Source organism: Salvelinus namaycush, chromosome 40, assembly GCF_016432855.1.
Source record: "Salvelinus namaycush isolate Seneca chromosome 40, SaNama_1.0, whole genome shotgun sequence".
Taxonomy (NCBI): Eukaryota; Metazoa; Chordata; class Actinopteri; order Salmoniformes; family Salmonidae; genus Salvelinus; species Salvelinus namaycush.
This window is the reverse complement of record NC_052346.1, coordinates 11,961,816-11,973,399: the sequence shown is the minus strand read 5'-3', so window position 1 is coordinate 11,973,399 and position 11,584 is coordinate 11,961,816. Positions and strand designations below refer to the sequence as shown.

Sequence of the window (11,584 nt, the reverse complement as noted above, 5' to 3'; positions counted from 1 at the left end):
TGGTTTGGTCAGGGTGTGATTTGGGTGGGCATTCTATGTTATTTTTTCTATGATTTGTATTTCTGTGTGTTTGGCCGGGTGTGGTTCTCAATCAGAGGCAGCTGTCTATCGTTGTCTCTGATTGAGAACCATACTTAGGTTGCCTTTTCCCACCTGTCTGTGTGGGTAGTTGTCTATGTGGAGTTGCATGTCAGCACTCGTTCTATTTAGCTTCACGGTCGTTTTTGTTACTTTGTTAGTTTGTTCAGTGTTCTTCCTTTATTAAAAGAAAAAATGTATTCATATCACGCTGCGCCTTGGTCTCCTCAATACGACGAACGTGACAGACACTGAAGCAGCAAACTTTGTGAAGACTAATATTTGTGTCATTCTCAACTTTTGGCCACGACTGTACATGTTGTCACACCCTGATCTGTTTCACCTGTCTTTGTGCTTGTCTCCATCCCCCTCCAGGAGTCGCCCATCTTCCCCATTATCCCCAGTGTATTTATACCTGTGTTCTCCTGTTTGTCTGTTGCCAGTTTGTCTTGTCTCGTCAAGCCTACCAGCGTTTTTCCCATTCTCCTGATCTTTTTCTCTAGTCCCTGTTTTTTTTTATAAAATAAAAAAAACTTTCCCAATTTTGACCTTTCTGCCTGACCCTGAGCCTGCCTGCCGTTCTGTACCTTTTGGACTCTTCTCTGAATTACTGACCTCTGCCTGTCCTTGACCTGTCGTTTGCCTGCCCCCTGTTTTTATAATGAACTTTTGTTACTTCGAACTGTCTGCATCTGGGTCTTCTCCTGAGCCATGACACATGTAGGTAGGGGCATAGATAATAAACAGGGTAGCAGCAGTGTATGTGGAAAGTGTGTGTGTGTATGTGTGTTGTAGTGTGTGAGCTTATGTAGTGTGTGTTGGAGTGTCTGTGTAATCATGTGGGAGGGTAGAGTCCAGTGAGCGTGCATAGAATCAGTGTAAGAGTGTCAGTGCAAAAAAGGGTCAATTCAATAATCTGGGTAGCCATTTGATTAACTGTTCTGCAGTCTTATGGCCTCCCGAGGGGTGCAGCAGTCTAAGGCACTGCATCTCAGTGCTAGAGGTATCACTACAGACACCCTGGTTCGAATCCAGGCTGTATTTCAACCGGCCGTGATTGGGAGTCCCATAGGGCGGCGCACAATTGGCCCAGTGTTGTAGGCCATCATTGTTAAATAAAGGTGAAAAAAATGTATGGCTTGGGTGTACAGTAGAAGCTGTTCAGGAGCCTTTTGGTCCAGGACATGGTGCTCCGGTACCGCTTGCTGTGTGATAGTAGAGAGAACAGTCTATGGCTTGGGTGGCTGCGGTCTTTCACAATTTTCCAGGGCCTTCCTCTGACACCGCCTGGTAGAGAGGTCTGGAATGGCAGGAAGCTCAGCTCCGGTGATGTACTGGGCCATCCACACCACCTCTAGCGCCTTGAGATCGACTGCGTAGCAGTTACCATACCAAGCGGGGATGCAGCAGGTATCTGAGGGGCCATGCCAAATCTTTTCATCCTCCTGAGGGGGTGTGAGAGGACCATGTTAAGTCCTTGTTGATGTGGACACCGAGGAACTTGAAGCTCTAGACCAAAGATCCATCACTGTCAGTGTGACACTCCAAACACTTCCACTCGTCGCACCCCCCTCTCGCTCTCTCTCTGAAACACCCTTGTAGCTTTTGGGTTTTGGACAGGAGACTGATGAACAGATGGTATCAGCTAATTTTCTTTCTCTCATGCTTCTTTCTGTCCTCACAGCCACAAACCTGTCTGCATATAAAACACCTGCCTTCGCTCTCTCTCTCCCTCTCTCTCCCTCTCTCTCTCTCTCTCTCTCTCTCTCCCTCTCTCTCTCTCTCTCTCTCTCTCTCCCTCTCTCTCTCTCTCTCTCTCACACACACACACACACACACACACACACACACACACACACACACACACACACACACACACACACACACACACACACACACACACACACACACACACACACACACACACACACACACACACATATTTTCTTTCCTCATAAGTTGAAGAAACACCATAACCTTGAGCCAAATCCCCTTGAAATGAAAAATGACACGGCCAGCTATTAATCTTTTGGACAGTTGTATGCGTTTAGCTGAAACGTCCCATAAAGGTGGAACTACACTGTGACAATATGGGCATGCTGATCTGAGAGCTGATCTTCAGATGTTAGATTGCAGTCAGTTGAGCTTGGAAGTGATAATCACAATGATCAGATAAAGACAAATACTGTTCACAGATCAGGGCTTACATGTACCTACAGTATATAAGGGAGATATAGTGAAGAGACATGAATAGGGATGATAAAGTTTAGATTGTTGAGAGGAGAATATTTCTCTGCCAGTCAGTACATCCCTCATCCACTCGCTATTGCTGCGTGCCTCCCTGTTCTACACAGGTAAATAAAGACAGAATCACCAGCCCTTCCAAACACATGAAAGCAAAAAGGAGAGGTAAATAAATATTTTTTTTCCGACTGTGGACATGGAGATTTGGTTTCTGTTTCGATTAATCACGCGCCGTCATTATCGTTTGATAGGGAGGGAAAGAAGCAAATGCATTTGTCTCAAAGGGGGCACATTTAATCCAATTGAAATTGACGGCACTATTCGGGCTGATTAAATTACCTTGGAATCTGCGTTATCTTTTCATCCCCACAAAGTATCGCAGGCGAAGTAAGTGCCACATCTAATAGATATTGATTGGATTCGCTTTATTAGTTTCTATTTGCAGATGAGATGAAACTGTTGTCTCTGAGGGCATCTTTCCCAGTAGGATGAGAAAACAATTATGGTGGCCTAGAGGAAGTATAGGAACAAAGACAAGGAGGTAGGGAATAGGAAATAGGAACTCTTGTGTAGGGAGTAGGAAGCATCATTGACATGCTTTTGACTATGTGGAGGCTGTGCAGAGGCTTATAATATGATTAAGGCTATAAGCAGCACTGCTGTGATGATTTGATAAGGGGCCAAAGGTGTAAAGAAGTTTCAGACTAGCTCTTCCTCAAAGCACTCTCCATAGATTGGTTTAGGAGGGCTATTGAATAAAAAACAATGAATTAATTTTTCATTGAAACTCTCTGGTGACAGAAATGTCTGATCTCCCGTGCATAGCTTTCCCAGAAATAACCTGTTATGTTTTCCAAGCTGTTCTGGCTATCTGAAGCCGACACACACAAAGTCTTGTCCTGCCTGTCAACAGCTTCACAGGCATCTGCTGGGGATTTCGCAATCTGTGTGGACAATGGAGGGAGCCTTAGAGGAGATATTAGGAAAATGGAGAGAGATAGGGATGAGGAAAACAAAGAGAGAGTTCAAGCCCTGGGTTATCAGATTACCCTCCTGTGACCCCACAGCAGTTGGGCAAGCAACAACCCCAGCATCACCAAAAAGTGAGTGAGTGAATGAGAGTGAGAGAGAGAGAGAGAGAGAGATCCATCTATCTAGTGCCTGTCACCTCAGAGTCTTAAAGCAACAACACACTGACTCTCTAAGATGCAGTCCTTACATGACAAAAGTGAGACAGAAAGGAGTGTTTGATATAATCCTCCCTCCATCCCTCCCTTCCTCCGTCTTCTCCCTCTTTCCTACAGAGCTCCATAGCCCTGCTCAGTACTAAGACGTGTTTGCTGCTGGATTGCATTGAGACTGCCAGCATTGCATCCTGAGATGTACAATAGGTCAGGTGAATAAGAGAGCGAAGTGAAGAGCAGGACGGAGATGGAAGAGATTTGAATAGAGATGAATTGCCTCCCAAATGAGCCACCTAATTCTGCTCCTCCTGTGTTTCAATTATTATTAATGGTATTTAAGAACTCTGTAGATAAAAGTTAAAAACTTGAACGACACCAATCTAAAAGAAGCATCTAAAAGAGCAGGCTTGATGATGTTGTATTGACAGGGCTTATGGAAAGAGCAGTTTGAGAGGATGAGGAGATTGATTTTAATGCAGCGATTGATCACGACGATAAGTATTTTTAATCTCTCCTTCGTGTGTCATGTGTCTTGCATATTGAGACTAGCCTGAGGCAATAGCGAGACATCGACATCGTACAAGTTCTGCTGAACTCCTACTCTGAAGCACTCTGTATTCTGAACGAATCCTGTCAGTCTTATATCAACATCCCAAATCAAATCATCTGTCAACACGTTGAATAATTCATCAATTAATTAGCTACCTGATTAATTATTTCGAATTACTGCTGAGATCATTAAAGTTTCAGCAGAAATGTATCAAAAGCAACAACAAAGTTTGTTAAAAGCTTATCAATTACAATCTCCCTTTGACAACAATAACAACATCAATGGACGTTAAAAATATTTGTGATGATTGATAAATCCTTTTGAATGCAATACCTCTCAACTAGCCCAGACAACCAGCGGGATCTGATTGTGATCCGACACGTGACTGCAGTTTAACACCCATATGTTGTATACTGTACGATTCATAAAGCTAGGACTGCCCAGAGCTATCCCAGGGCTGAGTCTCTAGGCTGGGCTAGTGTAGACTAAAGGAACCCTCCTAGCTGTCCGGATGGGTTAGGTATGCTGCTGTGAACACTGCTGAGTCTGTCATGGTCGGGAGAACAGAGGAACACAGCCTTGACCCCTATCAGTCCCACTGAGACAACACCACATAAACACTGTGATTCACCATGGTACAATACTAGACATGGCCTCAAAACAGGATGTTGTAAGCAGCAGGCTTACCTTATAGAATGTCTATTATCACAAGGGGACTTCAGGTCTGGTATTTCTCAATCTTCTTTGTGGTTTGGGGGAAGGAGTCAGAGGAGACATGGGAGGCATCTGACACATAATACCTTCCTTGTGACATAAGTAACCTATTACTGTTTCTGTCACAAGCGATGTTCTGGGGTCTAACGGCATGCGACTGTACTGTTAAGCAATGGAGTGCTGCTGGCTTTAGGATGGTTTCTGTAATGGAGTTGCCTTGTAATGGAGTTGCCTTGCAACGGTGTGCTTCAGTGTGGTACCTGGTCTATTTAGCATCAGTGGTGGTCTGAATCACCCTCTTTATGAACCCCATCAGGTATTTATGGTGGTCACCTCCACGGGCACGACCGCCTCGCCACGCACAATCAAATAAAGCAGGGCTGCCTCGTCTGAGGCGGTGGGAGGCGCTAACCATAAATACGAGTCCGCTACTTTCCAATGCATTAAAAAGAATGGAGTTGGAGGAGGAGGAGGGTGGAATAGGCCTAGCTCACAGCCCATCTCCATCACATCTAACAGAATGGGTTCATTCTGCACTTTAAAGAGTTCATTTATCACAGGAGAATTCCTCCGTTTCCTTGGGTGTCACAATTATCTGTCAGAGTCTCACTGCACTCCTCCTAGTCTCTGGCTGATGTATGCGGCCCATTTAAATCCCATCCATCTGTTATGTATGACAGAGCATCAATTCACATATGGCTGAATCCTGTCTATCCACCACGGCAAGGGCAGTCTCTTAAGGAAGAATTCAATATTAATGTCATGTTTTTCATTTTGCTGGTTGATGGTTTGCAAATGGCGTCTCGGTCTTGGACGAAATGAAATGGGGTAAATACTATTATGCAAATAGTTCCTGCTGTTGAAGTGGCAATAAAGGATGTGACGCATTCAGTGCCATCTTTAAGATTGTCATCTAATGACTTTTAGGAAAGTGAATGTGGGGTTGTCCAACTACATGGATAGAGGGACAGCGAGCGAACGAGACAGAGATAGATAGAAACAGAGATAGAGACAGAGACAGAGATAGCGAAAGAGACAGAGATAGAGAAAGAGACAGAGATAGAGAAAGAGATAGCGAAAGCGACAGAGATAGAGACAGAGATAGAGAAAGAGATAGAGAAAGCAGTTTTTTTTTAGATGTAGACAGGCTTGTGGCGTAGAGAACAGAAAGAGAGGGAATGAATGAATGTCAACCGAGCAGTATGAGTCAGAGTTGATTCAGTATGAGTCAGAGTTGATTCAGTATGAGTCAGAGTTGACTCAGTATGAGTCAGAGTTGACTCAGTATGAGTCAGAGTTGACTCAGTATGAGTCAGAGTTGATTGTGTGCTTAGATGACACGTCTTTAGTGAGCGGTGAATATTACGTTTTTATCCTCTAACTATTGGACTATTGGACTACTGAATGTTCAAAGCAGTCAGGATGTCCATGAACGCCGTATTGCATTAGCTTTAGGGATTACATGTCAACAGGATGTCTTACAAATATAAGATATGTCTGAGGCAATGTCTGCATGCGATTTGATGTGATATATTCAAAGCCTGACTTCACAAATCGTCTTGGGGCAAATATAAAGTGTTGTCTGAAAAACGAGGCAGACAAAATCCCTTCCCTAAAAACTGCAGTGACGGGCATGATATTATCGTTGTGGTTCAATGGAGTAAAAGATAGCAGACACAAGAACACAAACCCAGCTTTCCTCTCTTGAAGTATTCCGATTGATCTGATTTGCAGGGAGGGCAATCCAAATTCAATCCCAAAACATTCCAATCCAAACAAATTGACTTTTGTTTCATGCATATTTATCACACTTTTAAAATCCAGCAACTGTAACAAAGATGAATAACATGTGGGAGGATCATAGAGGCACTGCATCAAATCCTGACCTTTAAGTCAGTTCAAGTGATAAGAAAATGTCACCAACTGCCAAATACACTGTACCCTCTCCAGAGTACAAGACCGTGTCAATAGATGTTTGGAACTACCCGGCACTGAGGATTGAGTTGGGGTATTTACCCATGTGGTGGAGTATTGCTTTGGCATGTGTAAGCCTACATGCACGCACCGACAGGCCTGCTCACATACAGCACGGTACGCTGCTTTGCAAGACAGTTCCAGAGGAGATAGCTTTTGATTGGCAGATGTGGGAAAAAAACGTTAAATTTTAAATTCTGCATAATCAACTCATTTTTCTGCTTCATCACAGTGTGCGTGGGGGAGCTTGTCTCCTAGGAGACTGGCACTAGAATAAAAATGGCTCGTTCTTCGATCATTTCTATTTCAAGGCTTTTCCTCAGCACTCACAACAAGTGATCTGCACTCACCCACTCAGAAAAGCAGGGCAACAGCGTCCCCGCCCCCCCTTCCTGTGTGTATGCTCCCATATACACACAGACCACAGGCTCAACACGAAACAGTGTACAATGAGTACCCTAGATAACTTCTCCCTATTAGATCCACCAACGCCCTCCGTGAAACAGACGCACAAAATCCCTATGCATATTCCTCCCACTGAACAACACCAACCAACAGCACCCACTCCATAATCCCATTGTATATTCAGAGATCATTTTGTGACACAATAGCATCACTGAAAATAAAAACGATTGTGTGCCCAGCTGCTTTCAGTGAGCCCTCATCTGAAGGAGCCCTTTGTTACCACGGCAGATGGTACATGCTGCCCTCAGATTGGTACCATATTATTTTTTAACTTGGGTCGCAAATTTTTATGTGGTTCAGTTTTTTACTTAAATGCACTTTGAATGTGATAAAAGTCTACTAAGAAACTTGTATCTCTTTATTTTCCAATTTGTTTTACCAATGGCCTAGAGTCTATTACGATGAACAAATGAATCCACTTCAAAGACTCACCAGAACTACCGTTATCTGTCAACACAGCAGTTTGTCTTCTCCGCCTGTCTGGCTGATGCCTCCTTGGCTCCCACATGTCTTCCATTACCACAGTATGTTATTCCCAATTGTTCCGTTTATTGCACAACACTGCAAATATAACTACAATCTATGGAACACAAAATGAGTCATGTAGTGAATGTATCACCCGTGAGTCATTTAATAGAAAACCATCAGCTAAATGGCCATTCTACTGAACAATCTCTGGGAATGAAGGCAACATGTGGCTAAGTGGATCCATTTAGAATAGAGCAAGCCATCAAAACACCATTTATCTACAGTATTAAAAGTCCAATTACATTTCAAGGGGTTTCAAGTTGAACACAAGTTAACCAAATAGATTTTCAACTAGAACAGCATCTGGGAATACTCTTATTGTGAGGAAAACGGTTAGGACATAGAGATGTGTCTGTCCCCAAAGATTTCATGACAATATTGTTTGTGAGAACACTGTAAATGTTTTACCACAGTGTGTCTTTGTGTGTTCAACATATATACTGTTGAGAATCCCTTTTGTTCTATATAGAATCTACCTAACTCCCCAGAGGCTCCTAGCAGCTCCCAGGAGCCATGATGGTAAACTTGTGTTTCAATGTGTTCTCACCTCCGCCACACACACACACCTGTCTGCATCTGACAAACCTGCTCTCACAGATAGGAAGAACCAATTACTGGAGCTCTATTCTTACACACACACACACACACACACACACACACACACACACACACACACACACACACACACACACACACACACACACACACACACACACACACACACACACACACACACACACACACACACAGCTCCCCATGTGACCTACTTTTTGTGTGTATGTACTGATATGTATGTGTAACTGATAAATGCACACACACACATGTTTTTAAATGTCTGTAATGTATGTGTCGGACCCAAGTAAGACTAGCTGTCGCCAATGGCGTCGGCTAATGGGGAGCCTAATTGAAAAATCAAACACACACACACGCCTCTACAGATGAGCAAATGTAAATCTTGAGTATTCAGTCGAGTAGTTCAGAGTCATAGCACGAAGGTGTTTCTCTGAGTAGTTGTTCATGGCGTGTTGAGAGCTTTACACAGAGAGTTGTGTTGATAGGCAATCTTAATGAGCGCCGAACATGTTGACAATTCATTACCGGATGCACTGCAACTACAGAGAGGGACTTGGGTAAAGCTGAAGTCATTAATTCAGGTATAAATAGGTATTTGGCAGTCTACTGCATGTGTTGAAATAAAACCCATTGAATAATTAAACAATATTATAAACTGCCCTCTTATTAGGATCACACACAATAAATTACAGCATTTTTAAAATTCCAAATACGTGGAAAAAAAGGAATGCACTCTAAAATGAAATAAGTCTTTAATGTAATGCGGCTTCAAGTAATATAAAATATAACACTCTGCAGTCTGTCTTGTCACAGCACGGCTTAAAGAGCGAAAAAATTATTGCACATCACATACAGATAGAATAACATTCACCTGGGAATGCATGTGGTTAATATCATTACATCGCCATTTGTACAGTCCCATAAGAAATACTGGTGTTCAAGAAATGAAGTATTTCTCTACATAGTACAATACAAAGGACTCCAAATACATAGTAAGAAAATATGTTTGATCTTTAAAACAATATATTACAACTCAATTGCAGAGGCAAGTATGTCCGTCATGTCACACAGTAGGTCCATTGAACTGTTAGTCTCCTGTTCTAACAATCTTAGGTAATTCCAATGAACACTCAATCTATGTCTACAGCACGTTGTTACATTGTGAACTTATCATGGTCTTTTCACTATGACAACATCTGTTGCGGTACCAAAACAGTACATCCCACAAATACATCTTTATTAAATATACAAAGACTGGAAATTAAGAGTGGACATTCATTATCAACCTAACTGACAGCAGAACATTTACATAGGTTGTATATCTTGGTATTTCTTATCATCCCTACTACTTCAGTAATGGGGCCAGACTTTTTCTGTAAATTAGCAGCGTTGCCTACATAGATTAGCCTGATTGCATCTGAGCTATTCTGTCCCACTGCTAAGCTTCTACCTCTGTGTTTTAGTGATTTCATCTAATAAACAATATATGGTGCAAATGGCATACTGCATAGAGTAAAATAAAGTCATTGAGTAATTTTAATCAAATATATTTCAGAAAATGTATAGAATTATTTTCTTTTCTTACCTGTGGCCTTTAAACTCATCAATAGCTAAGGGGGAGAATGCAGGAGTTACAACAGCAGAGAGTAACCTCGGTCTGATAAAGAGGCTTTTAGCAAAGCGTCTCTTGGACTATGCAAACGGCCAGACGGTTATTGTTATAGTACCGTTCCCTCAGGGTCATGTGCTGTACATTGACAAAGAAAAGCAGAGATCGGAAGAGGAGGAAGGGGCAGAGGAGGAGGAAGAGAAGAAGCAATAAAGGAGAAGAAGAAGAAGAATTCCAGACCTCCTCATATTGGCACTAACTGTAGGTAGCTGATTAACACTTGAGGTGTTTCTTGCTGGTCATGTCATTCCAGATGCGGTGCATCTCCTCCGGGGAGATCTGGTGGACCGTTACGACCCGTCTGTAGCGGCATAGACTGTAGGCCATCTTCCAGTGGTTGAAGCCACTGTTTTGGAAGGGGTGGATGCCCAGCTTGCGAAGGCACAGCCCCACGTACACATCCTCCAGGTGGAGCAGTCTGGTGTGCAGGGACGTCTTGTAGATGAGCTCGGCCACATCCGCCGAGAACACGTACCCAGTGCCCGAGCAGAAAGGCGGGTACTTAGCCTCAGGGTAAAGGTCTCTGGGCATGTACCACTTACTGCGCATGTCTCTGATCGGACCTCCGTTGATGACGTAGCCCGTGAAGTAGCGTCTCCGCGGCTTGGAGGTGGGCTTGAGGAGGTTGTAGACCAGGTTCTCCATGTTGACGAAGATGTCCGAGTCCGTCTTGAGGACGTACTGTGCCTTGGAGCAGAAGGTGGCCACCCAGCGCAAGCCCATCAGGGTCTTGAGGGTGAGGTTGTGGTAGGAGTCTATGAAGTCCTCCACCACAACATCGTGGAAGATCTGGCTCTCCTGTTCCACCATCTGGTTGAGCACCGGGTCCGTGTTCCTCCCAAGCAGGAAGAGTGTGAGGACGCGAACGCCATCGCCGAACGTGCTCTCGTCGCCCCACGTCTCTCGAATCGCTTGACGTGCGTCAAACTCCTTGTGGGTGGTGCTGATCAGGATGACTAAGAAAGGTGCCACCGTCTCACACTTCTTGGGCTCGTTGATGACAAAGGCGAAGGCGTGCGGGTTGAGCGGCCGAGTCCGTATATTGCTAAAGGTCACATTCTTGGTGAGCTTGGTCTTCTGGCGGATGGGGATGGACAGCTGGCCCACGTAAGTGGTGGAGGGACGGGACAGACTCAGGTACCAGAGAGCGCTAGCCCAGCAAACGACCGTCAACAAGTATAAGCAGCTGACCTTTGAAGGCATTTCTGTTTACTTGGTGTGTGTTAGGAGCATTGAGAACGTTGAGAAGGCGGAATCTCCATGGGTGGTCCTCCAGCTACTTCCAGCGGTGCAGCATGATGCTGCCTCCACGAGACGCTTGACATTAATTCAATACCCTCGACTGCTTTAATACAGCCTAGCGGTGGGATTCTGGTTGAAAAGGAGGGTTGTCGTTTTTCCTCAATGCAGCCATTGTACTATTCCATTCTATTAGAGGTCCCAGGGGGGTTTCCTGGCATTCTTCTCGCCAGCACTTGATTCTAGACAGAAACAGATAAAAAACAAATTAGTCAAGCCTTAACAAGAATGTTTCAGAACTCTTTGGCAAAACTAGAGTATTCACTTGCGTGGTTATGTGGAGGGTTAGTATGAGCTTAGAAAAAC

General features: G+C 43.9%; 1 protein-coding gene across 1 annotated transcript; it reads right to left on the bottom strand.

Annotated features, from left to right (window-relative positions):
- Window positions 1–10,162: 10,162 nt before the first annotated feature.
- Window positions 10,163–11,291, bottom strand: LOC120033110 (beta-1,3-galactosyltransferase 1-like). Its single transcript, XM_038979371.1, has one exon. The coding sequence runs from the start codon at window positions 11,180–11,182 to the stop codon at window positions 10,193–10,195; it is 990 nt and encodes a 329-aa protein (XP_038835299.1). The 5' UTR covers window positions 11,183–11,291; the 3' UTR covers window positions 10,163–10,192.
- Between the last annotated feature and the right edge of the window lie 293 nt (window positions 11,292–11,584).